The sequence below is a fragment of the Pristis pectinata genome, chromosome 23, assembly GCF_009764475.1.
Source record: "Pristis pectinata isolate sPriPec2 chromosome 23, sPriPec2.1.pri, whole genome shotgun sequence".
Classification (NCBI taxonomy): domain Eukaryota; kingdom Metazoa; phylum Chordata; class Chondrichthyes; order Rhinopristiformes; family Pristidae; genus Pristis; species Pristis pectinata.
Genome location: NC_067427.1, coordinates 15,068,468 through 15,085,176, shown reverse-complemented (window position 1 = coordinate 15,085,176; position 16,709 = coordinate 15,068,468). Strand labels below are relative to the sequence as shown.

Sequence of the window (16,709 nt, the reverse complement as noted above, 5' to 3'; positions counted from 1 at the left end):
CAACGCAGTTTCTGTCTGATGGACAGAGATCTCTATACAAAAGAGCTTCATTTTCTGTGTAAGAGATTGCCTGCCTGGTGAGGTGCAGAGTTATTTTTTTCTCACAGTTATTGGCCATTGATTAACTGGAAGTAACTCTGCCAGTCAAGTTTTAATTTGTATCCTAATGTCCATTGATCATTTTCTGTTTGTTTTCTCCTCTCCTCCATATAAATATTGGCTCTGGTTCATTTCCTTCCCTATGGGATGGAGTGGTAATGTTTGATTAACTCTGGGCATCTCCTGAACGGCCGTGGTGTGGACAGGCGAGTGCTGCGCCTTCCCCTGCAACATCCCCGTCACCTGTGGCTACAGATGGAGGGGCGATCTATCCCGGAGGATGTGGGCTGGGCTGGGCTGAGGTACGGGGGGTGGTGGAGCTGGGGAATCTGCCCAGACGTTGGATTCATGGACTGCATTTCCACCATTCCCCCTTGCGCTGCATTTCCACCTTCATCTGCAGCTCTGGCTCCATGGATGATGCTCAGCTTCGCAATCAGAAGGTTGCGGGTTCAATCCCAGTCCACAGACCCCGGGCACACATGTCAGGCTGCTGAACCACTGCGGTGCTGAGGGAGTGCAGCACTGTCAGACGTGCCGTCTTTTGGATGAGATGTCAAATCAAGGTCTGAGACGGAGCCATGCTGCAGGATTTGCCACTCAAGTACCGCACTCAGAGAGCAACATTTCTTCCCGATGTGCACTCTATGCAATATCCTTTTCTCGAAATGTGTTGCATAAACAATCAGACCAAAACACAGCTGTCAATTGGCTCCCATATACACCTAAGATTAAAATGCTCAAGCATTTACCTCCCATTCATTAACCCCGAACATCAGCTCATCTGCTTGTAGTCTTCTTTTATTTGGTGAAAGTATTACAACTTGAACGAGAGCAGAGTCTCTGAAGGATTAATCAGAAGCTTAAGGTTAAGGCTAGACGAGTGAAGTGCATTTGCATCTATTTAATGAAAAAGCCTTTTTCTGTCTGGAGATTATCGGACTGGACACAATAGCGGTTGTGACTTGGGGTGATCACTTTGTTCTTAATACGTGGTGGTTTATGTTTTACAAAAATGGTTCATGTAACACGTTGCATTGTATTGTTACTATTTGCTGCTTTAAGCACTTAAACAGAGTGAAGCTTTATTTTGTGATTCCCATCTACCATTAGCAAGAAAATCAATGGTCTAAACTCTGCACAATAAAGCGGTTGGTCCTGTGCTTCAGAACTGTCAAGTTATTGGGGAAAATCAGGAGAAGTTTGATGGCTGATGTGAAGTTAGAGTGGTTTTGCCTGAAATATCGTGCCTCTCTGCCTGGTCTATAGTCGCTCAGACTGTCTGGGAGCAAGTGATTCAATCAGTGCATTTCCAGCACCCCTATGGTCCCTAATGTTCAAAAGGGCCACTGGTTCTGATGTCTGTAAGGTGCAGATTTGCCCTGTGCCCTGACATCACTCCAACACTCCACCTTTCCTTCAGCCTCTGGAAGTTTAACCTGTTTTCCCTCCTTACCCATGCTCTGTTATGTGCCAAGTTACCTGCTATCTGGAAGTCTGCCCCATTCCCGGTGTCTTTGGTGAGAGCTCACACCCTTGTGCCTTTTCAGTCTGTTAGAGCCATGAGAGTATTGCCTAATTACTGTGCTGCACACCTGCATTCCTGCCCTTCTGATGGCGTTTCCCAGTCCTTACACCCACTGTTCTTTATTTAAGTATTTTCTGCAAGGAAGCTTGTTGAAATGACCAGTGTCGATTAAGCTTATCACCTAGCTGCTGAGATCAGTCAATTGGATAGCCCCACAATGGGCCAAATGGACTCCTGTGGTCAGTGTCAGTCTTTGCTTCAACAGAAGGCCTTCAAGGGCTGGCATGGGTCAGAGGGGCTGAAAGGCCAGTCTCTGTGCTGCTCCTTCTCTGTAATTTGAGATGGTGTGGTTGAAGGGAGTCGTCTAGAATCCATCCAAACCAGAAAAGGGTTGACAATCGGGAAGGCTGGAGCTTTCGAACAAAGACACTTCCACAGTCAGAAGTGAATACACATTGTTAGTGTATTGCTTTTTTTTTAATTGTTGCAAGACAACATAATCTTTCTTTGAACCTAAAGACCACTTAATGGCAGATGAGCGAAGGTTGAGGAAAGAGCTTAATAATCTTAACATCACAGACTACTTCCCTGAACTGGTGATGGTTTGTATCTTGAGGGCTTATATCATCAAATTAATTTCAGTAAGAGAGGCACTGAAGTGAAAGGTTCTTCTACTAATCTGCTGAACACTTGGAGCTGTTTTTCTCAGGCAACAATAATTTCATGCAGATGATTTTTTTCTATCTCTTAATATTTTTAATGCATACTCCACAAACAATAGATATTGTGATGCTTAATACTGCAGGAGATCAGTTTTAAGGAGATTGTTTGGTCACTCACAATTGCAGTTGGATTAGATAGTTGAAACACTTGCCCCAGATTTTAACTCTCCAGCTTCCCCCCTTCAGAGATCAAGGTCACTTGCATTGTCGGCTTTATTTTAGAAACAATCTGCCCCCTGCACTCTTACCAAATAGAGTGCTAGTTTGCAAATTTGTGCTTAGGTTTGGAGCAGGTTAACTCTGAGAAGGAGGGTGATGGGGAGAAAAGGAGGCACTGCTAGACATGGAGGGGAACGGCAGCTTGGGAAGGAGGGATGAGGAAGTGGGGACACGCAAAAGGAGAATGTTGGTCAGTTGAAGAATGATCCCAAATATGCCTGCCTGAAAACCTATTAAAGTGAAACAATGAATATCTTTCCATCACCATTTAACATTAAGGAATAAACTCCCTCTTTTGGAAGCTACACAGTTTTTTCAGATTTGCACAACAAATTTCTGACTGGATTTTGTTCCGGGGATGGCAGTGGGTGGATTCACCAGTCATGATGCCACATGGCTCATCCAAGCAGTTTGCTATTTGAAGTGCTCCTGGGTACTGGGCCAACTTGGCAAATCTTAACTTATGCATTGTCTCCAGGGCATACAAGTCAAGCGAAGCATCTGTTGTGGGTTCCTGTTGAGCTGGCATGCTCTCCCCAGACATGTGTACCTGCATGTCCTCAGTAGTTCCTTGAATCTCGAGCAACACACACAAAATGCTGGAGGAACCCAGCAGGTCACCTGATGAAGGGTCTTGACCTGAAACGTTGACTGATTATTTCCCTCCATAGATGCTGCCTGACCTGCTGAGTTCCTCCAACATTTTGTGTGTGTTGCTCCTGATTCCAGCATCTGCAGAATCTCTTGTGTCTCAGTTCCTTGAATATGAGAGGTTCTCAGACCAATGAGAACAGGGATCTTCTTATTGGTGCTTTGTGGAATTGTCCGGCACAGCAGGCTCTGCCCAGTTTCTGAAGGAGTTATCCAGCTATGGCTGTTCTTTCTATCCTACGCTCTTAAAGGTTTCTTTCCCTTTTCTGCGGCAAACTCTAAGGAAGATCTCGTGTTTGTGCTACCCCCCTCACTCCATTCCCACCACCCTCCACTCCTCTCTAATTCCACCACACGTTGCTTCATGCAGTGGTGAGCTCAGTGAGTATCAGACAGAGAGGGAGTTTTTTGAAAGGGATCTGGTTTTTCAGAGTCATACAGCATGGAAACAGTCCACACTTCATCCATAAACCCTGATTCATTTCCCCACAATCTCATCAACACCCCCAAATTCTACCACTCACCCACACGCTCTGGGCAGTTAACAGTGACCAATTAACCAACCAAGCCACAGGGCTTTGGGATGTAAGCCCTGAAGAAGCCCACTCAGTCACAGGGCAAATGCAGAATCTCCACTCTGACAGCACCAGAGATCAGGATCGTACCTGGGTCATTGGTGCTGTGAGGCAGCAGCTTTACCAGTTGTGCCACCGTGCCATGTTTCAGCAAAATTGTGATCAAACATACTGACATGGTGCTGTGGTTGGGCAAGTGTCCATGTTGGCTTATTAACTGGTTGTAGGTATTTGTGCTCCCTTGGTCCAGTCGTCAATGAACCAGTTTTATTGACAGGCCTCCACCATTAAGAAAAAGTAAACCCAACCGTGCATCCAACCAGCACCAACGTAACCTCAGCATGTCTCCAAAACACGAGGGTGAGCAGTGTTCATTGCTCATTGTTAGTTTCCTTGGAGGTGCTGCAAGCCTACAGCAAGCCAAACACTACAGTCTGTGTGGTGAAGGTAATCCCATAGTGCTGATTAAGACAACAATTCCGAGACTTTAACCCTGCGGTGATCACGGAATGGCAAGAGAACAACTTTGAGGCTACACTGTTCCCAAGCCTCTGCTGCCCTTGTCCTTGCAGGTGGTAGGTTTGGGAGATGCTGAAGCCTGGTGCGTTGCTGCAGTGCAACTTATAATTGGTATATAATGTAGGGAATGCAGCAGCCAATCTGCACACAGCAATGGCCCACAAACGGCAAAATGCCATTGACCAAATTGTTACTTACAGTGACGTTGGTTAAGGGATAAATATTGGGCAGGGAGCTGAGGGAGGAACCTTTTGTTCTGGTAAACGAGGCAGAGCCCGGATTTAACATCTCAGCTAATTTCCAGTGGCCCTGACAGTGCAGCACTCACTTGGCACTGTATAGAGAGAGACTCCCTTAATTTTTATCTTCAAGCTTTTGGAGTTGGATTTGAACCCAGTGTGTCCTGGCTCAGAGACAAGAGCACCACCCACCAGAGCACAACTGGGGGATAGCCAGCAATGTACGAAGACTTAGCCTGTGTCATTGCAACACTGTACGTGTTGGAATGTTGAACACTAAACATTCAGATTTCAAAACAATATCATGCCACATACACTTTGCTTTAAGAAGAAACTTGAGCCTTTAAAATCTGTTTCCTTTAGAAATCTGATGCGGTCTTAAGAGACTGTACAGTGTCAAGTTTCTAGAATGCTCTCTGGTTTGAGGAAATGCATAGATATCGAAAAACTTGGTTTCCTTAATAAAAAAACACAACTAATGAGGTGAAAGAAATGTTAAAACTCAAAGTTTGGGGCAGATTAGATATAAATTAGAGTTTTTCTGGGATTGCATTAGCTGAGAGATCCAAATCTTGGGGCCCAAGGTGAGAAGAGTTGACTGCAGGAGTTTCTGGAAGAGAGTTGCAGCAAGACCTTCAGATGGAGCTATGGGGCTGCTGGATTTTTTTTTCCAGGGTTAATGGTCAAGGCAGAAGCTGTCAAAGTTCAAACTGACTGAACAAGCAGATGAGGGGAGTGAGGTGGAAGAGACAAAGTGGGTAAATATATTTTGGATTATTTGCTTGTCTATTTGGTTGCAGCCCCTGGGGCTGGTTCGGCCTCTTCCCATGTTATAATTTTGTTGCCATTTCTATGTATTTGGGATAATACACAATCTGTTAAGCTCTTTTGGCTGTTTCTGTGTTGTTCTGTGCCAAGAAAAGGAGCAGCTTATTACCGCAGAAATGCAATGAGATTTATATAAGCTGATTGTAGCGTAAGACATGTTGACAGCTGTGTTTCCATGCAATTATACATCCATGGTGTGAGCCAATGTAGCCAAGAAATACTGCTGCCCAAGGTCATTCCAAGGTTTACGCGGACCACTTCCTGTCTGGGAAAATTTGTTGTAAATGCTCTTCTGATTTGCAGCTCTTGCCAGTGGGGTCTCATTTGAAAACCCATTCCAGAAACCTGAGCACCACATTCTAGGTTGCCGCTCCAGTACGTGGCACAGTGGCACAGCTGGTAGAGCCACTGCTTCACTGCACCAGACACCCGAGTTTAATCCTGACCTCGGCTGCTGTCTGTGTGGAGTTTGTACATTCTTCCAGTGTCCACGTGGGCTTCCTCTGAGTACTCTGGTTTCCTCCCACGACCCAAAGGCATGAGCGTTGAGAAGTTAATTGGCCACTGTAAATTTCCCCTAGTAGATGAGAATGTAGGGACAATAATTAAAAAATGAAATTAATGTCGGGTGAGTGTCGATGGTTGGCACGGACTCAGTGGGCCACAGGACCTGTTTCTGTGCTGTGTACCTCTGTCACTCAGTGACTTATACAAGTGAGAGAGTGGAGGTTGTGTCATTCAGACGAGTTGTTAAACCCAATCTCCACGCGGACATGCAAGGTGTGTTTAGAAGATCAAGGGAGTTATTCCCAGTGTCCTGGCCAATAATAATCCCTCAAACCAATGTTACTAAAAGCTAATTTGCTTGTCAATTGCATGTTGCCGCTTATGGGATCTCGCTGTGTGCAAATTGTTGCTGCATTTCCCAGAGTAATGGCTACAGAGTACATCATTGGTTGCAATGTGCCCGAAGCATCTAAAAGTGGGCAAGAAGCACTCCTTGAGGCAGGTCTTCATTTCTTCCTTTGATTCAGACTCTTGGATGAAGTCATGCACTGACTGGCTCTTTACATTGCTAAATTCTGCCCATTTTGTCCCATTGGGTCCAACTGGTGGGACCGAATACTGTGGACCACAGGCATTGGTGCCAAGTGAAGGCAGCTGGATTGAGCTCCAATTAAATTCTTGGAACTGGTTCAATGATGACAATTCCAGAATCCATATTAAAGCCACACCAACACTAAGTTGGTTTTCTGAGTGCAGCTCTTGGTAAGGTCATTGTCCAACTGACTAACTAGATTGAAAAGAGTCTTCTACTAAAGTATTCATAAAGCAAAAAACTGCCTGTGGTCCACAGCAAAGTGGGCAGGATTTGGAAGTGTAAAGAGCCAGCCAGTGCAGGACTTTGTCCAAGAGTCTGAACCAAAGGAAGAAATGAAGACCTGCCTCGAGGAGCACTTCTTGCACACTTTTAGGATGCTTTGGGCACAAAAGAAATGTAAGTTGCTGAGAACTGGGAGAGGTGCTGAGAACAAAGGTCTGTGATGAGGATGAGATCGAGATTGAATGATACAAAAAGCCTTCATCCTCTCACAGACTGTACCAACTCCATTTGTTTCTCAGTTGCTCTCGGGCTCCACACCTTGTTCTCACCACCCTTCCTTTTTCCCTCTGCGACTTTAATTTTGGACTTGACTTGAAACATTAACTCTCTTTTGATCGAATTTGAAGGCAGAATGCAAGGTTAATGGCAGGACTCTTAGCAGTGTGGGGTCCATGTCCATAGATCCCTCAAGGTTGCTGTGCAGGTCAATAGGGTTATTAAGAAGGCGTATGGTGTGTTGGCCTTCATTGGTCGGGGTATTCAGTTCAAGAGCCGCGAGGTAATGTTGTAGCTCTATAGAACTCTGGTTAGACCACACTTGGAGTATTGTGTTCAGTTCTGGTTGCCTCATTAAAGGAAGGGTGTGGAAGCTTCAGAGAGGGTGCGGAGGAGATTTACCAGGACGCTGCCTGGATTGGAGAGCATGTCTTATGAGGAGAGGTTGAGTGAGCTAGGGCTTTTCTATTTGGAGAGAAGGAGGATGAGAGGTGACTTGATAGAGGTGTACAAGATGATAAGAGGCATAGACCGAGTGGATAGCCAGAGACTTTTTCCCAGGGCAAAAATGGCTAACACGAGGGAGGCATACTTTTAAGGTGATTGGAGAAAGGTATAAGGGGGTGTCAGAGGTAAGTTTTTTTACACAGCGAGTGGTGGGTGTGTGGAATGCACTGCCAACAGAGGTTGTAGGGGCAGATACATTAAGGACATTTAAGAGACTCTTAGATAGCCACTTGAATGATAGAAAAATGGAGGACTATGTGGGAGGGAAGGGTTAGATAGATCTTAGGGCAGGATAAAATTTTGGTACAACATCGTGGGCTGAAGGGCCTTTGCCATTAAGTTCTATGTTCTTTCTCTTTCCACAGATGCTGCCTGGCCTGCTGAGTATTTCCAGAATTTTCAGTGTTTATTTCTATCCAAACTATGTGGCATTATTAAGTTGCCCATGAAACTTGAAAGGAAAGACTTTGACAAAGAGCATTTCACAACCTTGGGATATCCCTCTGCCCGTACAACAACATTTTTGAAAACTAGTCCTAGCTGGGAGGTAAAGTGCAGCAGCCTATTTGCACCCAATTGCAATATCCTCCAACTACTGGTTAACAGTTCTACAATTCAAGTCAGTGTTAGAATTAACATTCAGTGGAATTTCACTGTCCTCTGTAACCAATTAAACACTGCATTGAAGATTTAAGTTTTCTCCAAAAGAGGATGTGACAGGAATTAGACTTGGTGTTCTTGCACAATCTTGTGTGTTGTGTATTTCCTTTGTGCACTATTGGCATAGATATTGTGACAACTGGTGTGCTGTAAGGTCAATATTTCCACACAGATTCTGTCTATCATCAGAAGATAAAGATATTAAGGAAGTGGAAGATTTTTGGGTGCTATTGACAGAACTGTGGGGCAGTTTTCTGCTGGTCATATTTCACACACATTTGTGTAGTATTTGTTTTATTTTGTATCTTTCTCTTTCCATCACGTTACCTTCTCTCCTTTCCTGACGGTAAAGCCATGCAAACTGGTTTGCACCTCCTAACTGGTCCTTCGCCCAAGCTACTGTTCTTGACATGTAAACCTATCCCAGTTTTTTCACCCAAACAGACATCAAACCCAGCGCAAATATTAAATTTTAAATTAAATTTAAATTTTATTTACAGCATGGTAGCAGGCCCTTCTGGCCCAACGAGTCCATGCCGCCCATTTTAAACCCAATTAACCTACCCATACATCTTTGGAATGTGGGAGGAAACTGGAGCACCCGGAGGAAACCCACGCAGGCACGGGAGAACGTACAAACTCCTTACAGACAGCGACAGGAATCGAACCCTGATCGCTGGCGCTGTTAATAGCGTCGTGCTAACCGCTATGCTACCTTGCCAGCTATGTGTGGCTAATTGGGATGCCAGATGTGGATAATTCAGAATCCACATGCGACTCATTGTATTTGTGTTGAGTAAATTAAGACTTGAGGAATACACACCAACATCAACCCTGGGAAGCCAACCAGGAATTGTTTCACAAGTTTTGCTTTGGTCTAGTTCTTCATCAAATGATACAGCAGAAAACAGAATATGTGAATGATTTTTGAATAACAACTTCCATTTATATAGCACCTTTTAATGAAGCAAAGATATCCCATGGTACTTCTCAGGAACACTGTCAAATGAAGACTGAGCAACATGAGAGATAGTTAAATGTTTTCCTCACTTTGCTGACGAACAGTTTCTGAACAACTTCTGAAGTCAACGTGCCCATCGCGTGAACGTCAATGTGAGGTGATGCTAACTAAAAATAGTTTGTGAAAACTTATCTCTGACGTCTCTGGTAGTCAATGCTTTCTACTGACTGATGCAGAGTGTTGGCAGATTATTTAAGTGCTACAGAATATTCACACCCAATGTCAACATTGTCAGTTTTTTGGGTGTATATCTGGGCCAAGAACTTCACTCAAACAGTCATATTGCCATCTGCAATTTTTTTTTAACCAGGGATCAAAAGTATAAGAAGAACATGAAGGCAGACTAATTTTTAATTCAATACCAGTATATACATTCTCTCCTTGCAGAAATGTTGAATGAATCTTCAATTCATGGAGACTCCAGGAAGTTCCTGGAGGTTTGGCAATCCTGCTAGAGAGAGCCCAGCCTGCTTCACTGACACCTCCATTCTTTCTTTCATTGAAGAAAAGACCATGTTTACTGCTCTAGCTCCTCCGAGCTACACTGTCAATTCGAGGCGATTTTTGCCCTCCTGATCCATACCTGCAGGGAGTTGGATTGAGACTGACTCAGAATTAATTGGAAAAAATTGGTTGTTACTTAAAAGGTTACTGCACCAACCTGGAGATTTCAACTCTCCACACAGTGAGGATGTGGTCAGGGTGACAATGCAAAAGACATTGAGGGGGATGATCCAAGAACTCGGGGGTTAGAACTGTCTGACTGAGCAGGCTGGAGCTCTTCTCTGGAAAAGAGAAGACTGGCAGGCCTCGATCTGTGAAAGGATGTGATAGGGAAGACTCAAAAGTTGAGTGAGAAATTTGGAAGAAATCTTATTTTCCGGAGGGTGGTTAGCACGTGGAGCTCTATGGCCAGAGTTGAGGCAAACAGGATAAATGCATTGAATGGGAAGCTCGGGAGATAGGAATAGGTGGACATTGAATGATCGAAGAATCACTTGACATCCGGGTCCACTCAAAGGTTTATATTTGTACCAGTGGGGAGAAAGCTGCCTCAGGCAACTTCTCCACCAAACAAAGGAAATCATGTAATTTTTACACGTTTTCTGTCAGCAAATTCAGGCATCATGTGGCTACTTGATCAGGTTATGGACGGCTCAAGTGATGTTTACCAGACGCCTGACTGAGTGTCCCTGGGTCTGTACAATCAGTCCGAGTGTTCAGGATTCCTCTGAACTGATGAGGGGGATTCTTTCTAACAGTCTGCAACTGCAGTAACCACACGAATTGGTCAAGTCCCACAATATCTTGCATATAGTTCTCCATTCTGTAACATAATATGTGACTGTTTGCCATTTTGTGATTTCATACGTAACTATAACAACATCTGGTTACGTGTAGCTGCTTCTGCCTTAGCCTGATCTAACATACTGCCAGTAGTTAATCAGAGTTGAAGGGGAAGAGACTTGTGTGGAACATAATGACAACTTGGACTAGTTGGGCAAAATGTCCCATTTCTATGCTGTAAATTTTGTGTAATTCTGTTTTAATGAATGATAAAACAATGTCTATTAACAATTCTCTGTCCCCAACTCAGAAGATCTTGGGAAACGAACAACGTGCAAGATGGCAACAAATCCTTCTTGATCCAGAAAAGTCAGAGGTTGGGTTCACACTGGTCACCATCCAGGACCATGCCGACCCTGCCTTCAGGAGGGAAGCAGTTTGGTGGGTACCTCTGGCGTCATGGCCTTGTGGGTGGAGGAGATCTGTAGTTAAAGCCACCAGCAGAATACATTGGGAATCCTTGTCACTTTTATCTGAAGCCTGTGGTGGTTGAGGATGGAGCATCCAGGCAATTATGGGAAGTGGAGACTATTAGGTCCATCAATTCTGTGGCGTATTGGTTTGGATATACTTGAAATTCAAATTACTTTTACCAGAGGATCATTAAACTTTGCCAACCTGCTGAGTGGAAAAGCCAAAGTCTGACATAATCTCTCTGCTGACCTGCAATCACATACTTTCTTTTTTTTATGGTCTTTACCATGTAAAAATTTTGTGCTTGTGTCACATGAAAGTGCCAGCCAATCATTGCCAACTCCCGGGAGGTGCAGAGAGGAATTTTCATCCACATCGAAATCCCTTTGGAAGAAAAGGCAGTTGCATCGTTTGTAAATAGATCTAAAGTATACTTGCCTTTTGAGAGAAGCTGCACAACAAAAAGTCCTTTAGGTTTCAAGTTCTTTTTTTATTTCAATGAATAAATCCCCTCTATGATATGCTCTACTCCTTAAGGTACTAATGCATATTCTGCTACAGATGAATATTTTGCTTATGGAGCCTTTGATAATGTATGGGTCTTGTCATTAGAGACTGGCACTAAAGCTGCCCTAAATCTCTATGCAAGGACACCTATTGTAAAGTCACCCAACTGCAAAAAAAATCCTTATTTTAGAAAGATTGTGCTCAAACACAAAGCACACCTGCTTTCTCAGGTGGATGTGAAAGATTCCATGGAAATACTTTTAAAAGTACAATGATGCTTGCCAATATTCATTCTTCATTCAATATCACAGAAAATAGACTACTGGATCACTAACTGTGGTTTTGTGGGGACTTGCTGTGTAGAATTGGCTGAGATTAAACTTCTAAAGTACTCCATTATGCGTCAAGCACCAACTGAGTGTTGGAGCTGTGGAAGGCTCTCTGTAAATACAACCACTTATCATTGTTTTGCAATAAACATCACCACTTTGATCTTGCCATTAATTGTATGTTATTTTGTAATTTGGCAGGTATTGTTGAACACAGCTGTAATTATGTGAGGTCTCAGTCCCCCAGAAACTCTGGTCTCTCCCCTCACAGTGGAACGGTAAGACTTTCCTCATTAATGGCTCCTCCTCTGGTTGCGTTTCCACTACAACTTGGATATTAGGAGTGAATCCAGTTTTCTGCATCTTTCTTTTCTCCCCGTCTTGTTGGAGATTTGGCTGCTGTCTTTGTAATAGATATACACATTACGACTCGGCAAAATGGCGATATGGCTGCTGCTTTATTGCCTCACTCCAGATACTGCACGTGCCTCCAACCATAGTGTCTGCTCCAACGTATACACAGGATTCTTGAAAGGGAAGTATGCATTCTCCCTAAAGTGGAGAACTAACATGACAACAATGTAACATCACTGAACCCATGTTTCTGCTACATAGTCTTGAATGAGGGGGACATAGCTACGAGATAAGGGGACAGTCATTTAATACTGAGGTGCGTAGGAATTTCTTCTTGCAGAGAATAGTGAATCTCTGGAATTCTTTATCTTAGAGGGTTTTGGAGGTGAGATGATTAGAAATATTTAAAGAGCAGGTAGACGACTTTTTGAAAGATCAGGGGAATGTTTCCCAGTTTGAAGGCACTGTACAAATGCACTTGCTGTTGCATTAGCCACACTTAAGTGAATGGAGCTGAAAGTGCTGTTTTCCTTTTCAGCCATTGGATGATTCCAGGCCTGCAGCCAGCCCCAGGAAAGTGACCACAAATGAGATGGTGAAGAGGAAGAAGGACCCTGTGACCCAGAGGGTAGCTGAGCTGATGAAGCAACTCCAAGAGGAAACTGAGGAGTTAAGGTGAAAGAAGATGTCCTGGTTTGGAGCAGGGACCTGGATCCTTACACTCCTATGTAGCTCCCATTTCTTTCGGAAGTTTTGGCCAACAGTCAGCGTGCTCAGATTCTACCATGTTGAGTTCTCAGTTTTGAGGTTCTGGGACACACTGACCTGGGAGCTGACCTGTGGGAAGTTGACAGGACTGTGCCCAATGCTCAGGTTTTATACCCTGCCGAGTTTCAGTCTTCATGGAGAACTACATTACTTGGGTAAAACACCAGCATTCCATCCAGTCCTGGAAGTTCCCCACCAGAGAGTTGGGTTAATGTGCCCTCTGGCAGTCAGTGCTGTCACATCTCAACTGGTGAATCCCGTGAGTGATTCTTAAAACTTAAGGTAAAGGTTATGCTTGGATTTATGTCACCAATATCGATTCCATGGATTAGTTTTGAATTTCCCCCACCCCTCCCTCGCTACATATAACCCAAGAATGCTCCCACTGGAGGAGGTATGATTACTGCTTTTTGGAACTCTGTAATGTGGGTCACTTCTGTCCTGGATAATGAGAAAAGATCTATGCTGAAATTTGCTTTCTCTGTCCTTCACACCAGTTTCCGCTGTAGGATGAATACTTCCCTGAAAGAAGACTCAGTGCTGGAGGTGAAGAGGTCCTTGGTGTCCCCTGACTTCACTGAACATTTGAGGAACAGCAGAAGCAGTGCAAGTGCAGAGATCTCAGTGGATGGGAAAGGTACAAGTTCTACCAAACAGCCTGGAGCTTCTTCCTCCTGATCGTTGTGTGTTGATCACCTGGGTGACCACTGTGGCAGGGTGGGATGAGATGGGAAGGATGCTCCTGGTGAATGAAGTTTGGTGGGTCCTCCGCCTGACTGGATTCCTCCCTCTCTCCCCCTCTCTCCCCCTCTCTCCCCCTCTCTCCCCCTCTCTCCCCTCTCTCCCCCTCTCTCCCCCTCTCTCCCCCTCTCTCCCCCTCTCTCCCCCCTCTCTCCCCCTCTCTCCCCCTCCTCTCCCCCTCTCTCCCCCTCTCTCCCCCTCTCTCCCCCTCTCTCCCCCTCTCTCCCCCCTCTCTCCCCCTCTCTCCCCCTCTCTCCCCCTCTCTCCCCCTCTCTCCCCCTCTCTCCCCCTCTCTCCCCCTCTCTCCCCCTCTCTCCCCCTCTCTCCCCCTCTCTCCCCCTCTCTCCCCCTCTCTCCCCCTCTCTCCCCCTCTCTCCCCCTCTCTCCCCCTCTCTCCCCCTCTCTCCCCCTCTCTCCCCCTCTCTCCCCCTCTCTCCCCCTCTCTCCCCCCCCTCTCCCCCTCTCTCCCCCTCTCTCCCCCTCTCTCCCCCTCTCCCCCCCCCTCACTCCCTCTCTCCCCCTCCCCCTCCCCCTCCCTCCCCCTCCCTCCCCCTCTCTCCCCCTCTCTCCCCCTCTCTCCCCCCCTCTCTCCCACTCTCCCCCACTCTCTCCCCCTCTCTCTCCCTCTCTCCCCCTCTCTTCCCCTCTCTCCCCCTCTCCCTCCCCCCCGGCATATGACCACGGTCACTCTGGTCATTATTTAATTCCTCTCACGATACAGGCATCTCTGCTGAGGTAATGATAGACATTAATAAACATATATGGTCACAATTCCACATAATAGCATCATTGCAGATTAATTTACTTTACTCTATATATAATCCTCTGCCACTGAGGTGGGATTTGAACTCGTTTATCCATGTCATTAGTCCAGCCTTTGAGATACTTTTCCAGTGGTAAAGTCATTATGCACCATGCCTCAGGCCAAGAAGTTGCCCAAGTAGTTTGTCATTTAGTGCAGTGCCACAGGTCATAGCGCCTCTCTCGCCCCCCTCTGCCACCCTCTCTCCTCCGTCATCCCTCTCTCACCCCCTCCACCGCCCCCCTCTCTCCTCCCGTCACCACTCTCTTCCCCTCCACCTCCCCCTCTCTTCCCGCTGCCCCCTCCTTGCCCCACCACCCCCCCGCCGCCACCTCTCTCACCCCTCCGCTGCCCCCTCCTCCTGCCACCATCCCTCCCCTGCCACCACCCCTCTCTCCTCCCTGTCACACCCTCCATGTCACACCCCACTCTCCTCCCAACATCCCTGTCTTCCCCCACACCACCCTTCCATAATCAAATTCCTTTGCCAATTAACATACCGTGGAAAGGTTCCCAATGAACAAATTTAATATGAAAATTTAAAGCAGTGAATGAGACCAGGTGAAGCTGTGAGGGACCAGATGAGGAGGTGAATGTGAGTTTGGCATATTTGCAGTGAAGATCCCACCCCACTTCCCTTTGTTGGTTCCATGCTCCACCTTCCTTTTGCATCAGATTCCATCATCTGTAGCCCTTTATCGCCTCCACCTATCACCTCCCAGCCTCTGTCTCTGCCCTCCCCTCCTCCATCTGTCTGTCAGCCCCTCTTCACTTGGATCCACCTATCACTTGCCAACTCTTGCCTCACCCCTTGCCCTCACCTCTTTTATACTGGCTATCTCCCCTCTGCTCTCAGTCCAGATGAAGGGTCTCGACCCAGTAAGTCGATTGTTTATTTCCCCCTACAGATGCTGCCTGACCCACTGAGTTCTTTCAGCAGTTTGTTTTTTGCTCCAGGTTCCAGGATTTGCAGTCTCATGTGTCTCCATCTTCCCTTGCTGGATGTGTGGCTTGTCAACAAAAGGTTCTTCTAAATACACACATGAATTGTCTTCTCTGTGGCTACGTTGCCCTTGTGTTAAATACTGAGCTGTTTAAATATCCCACAGCCATGTTGGAATTGGTTTGTTGTTGAGGTTGGGTTTTGATGGTGATCTGCCCTCTTCTGTGCACCTTGTGCCAGTCGATAGTCCTCACTGGTTTTGTCCTTCCATTCCTTTAGTTTCGCTGATCCTGGCGCAGGTTTAGTTTTGAGTCTTCACTGGTCAGATGTACCTTCACACTCCAGATATCATTTTTCCAAACCCATTAAGTGAGGCAACAGTGCTAAATGCACAATACCCAGAATGCATCTTTGGGTTCTTCTATCTTTCCAAAGTATTTCTTTATGCTGAAAATCAAAAAAGGTGCTGATGTGGGGAATTGAAAATAAAAACAGAAAACGCTGGAAATGCTCAGCAGGACAGGCTGCATCCGTGGGAAGATAAACAGAGTTAATGTTTCACACTGAAGACCTTTCATCAGAACTTGGAAAGAGACCCAGGAAGTTTGTTATACTACAGGAAAGATGGGATGGGCTGGGGGGACCTTTCTCCTTTTGGAGACACAATAGACTGCAGATGCTGGAATCTGGACCAACACACAAGATGTGGAGATGATGCCTGACCCGCTGAGTTCCTCCAGCATCTTGTTTGTTGTTCTACCTTTCTACTTTTGATTGGTTCATTTGTGGAGAACCCCCACACCAGCAGGATTGAGCATGGCCATTATTTTCAAAGGGGGCTCTGCGTGGAGTTTGCACGTTCTCCCTGTGTCCACGTGGATTTCCTCGAGATTCTCTGGTTTCCTCCCACATCCCAAAGATTTGCTGGTTGGTGGGTTAATACACCTCTGTAAATTGCCCCTAGTGTGTAGGTGAGTGGTAGAATCACGGGGAGATAATAAAAATAGAGGAAGAATTAAAAAAAGTTTTAACATGGGATGAATGTAAGTGGGTGGTTGGTGGGCTGAAGGGCTTGTTTCTGTGCTGGCTGAATTTATGACTCATTTCCCTATCCTTAATCAGTTTTCATTTTGCTCTTAACATGGCCATCTAATCCACACCTGACCATCCAGATGGTTACACGATGCTATTATACTGGAATTGTTCACTATTTGCAGCAATCAATCTTCCTTAATTAGACTACAGCAGTTCCAACCATTAATGAGGGAGTACCCCAGGGCAAGAGAGCTTTGGACCATTAATGAGGGAGTACCCCAGGGCTAGGGAGCTTTGGCCC

At 45.7% G+C, this 16,709-nt stretch overlaps 1 protein-coding gene across 1 annotated transcript in view; it reads left to right on the top strand.

Annotated features, from left to right (window-relative positions):
• LOC127582291 (centrosome-associated protein 350-like) overlaps positions 1-16,709 on the top strand; it is a 76,272-nt gene that overhangs the window by 24,745 nt on the left and 34,818 nt on the right. The window contains exons 9-12 of the mRNA XM_052037468.1: positions 10,766-10,896; positions 11,967-12,043; positions 12,658-12,794; positions 13,385-13,524. Of these exons, the coding sequence (XP_051893428.1) occupies positions 10,766-10,896; positions 11,967-12,043; positions 12,658-12,794; positions 13,385-13,524 (485 nt within the window). The remainder of the gene's footprint in view (positions 1-10,765; positions 10,897-11,966; positions 12,044-12,657; positions 12,795-13,384; positions 13,525-16,709) is intronic.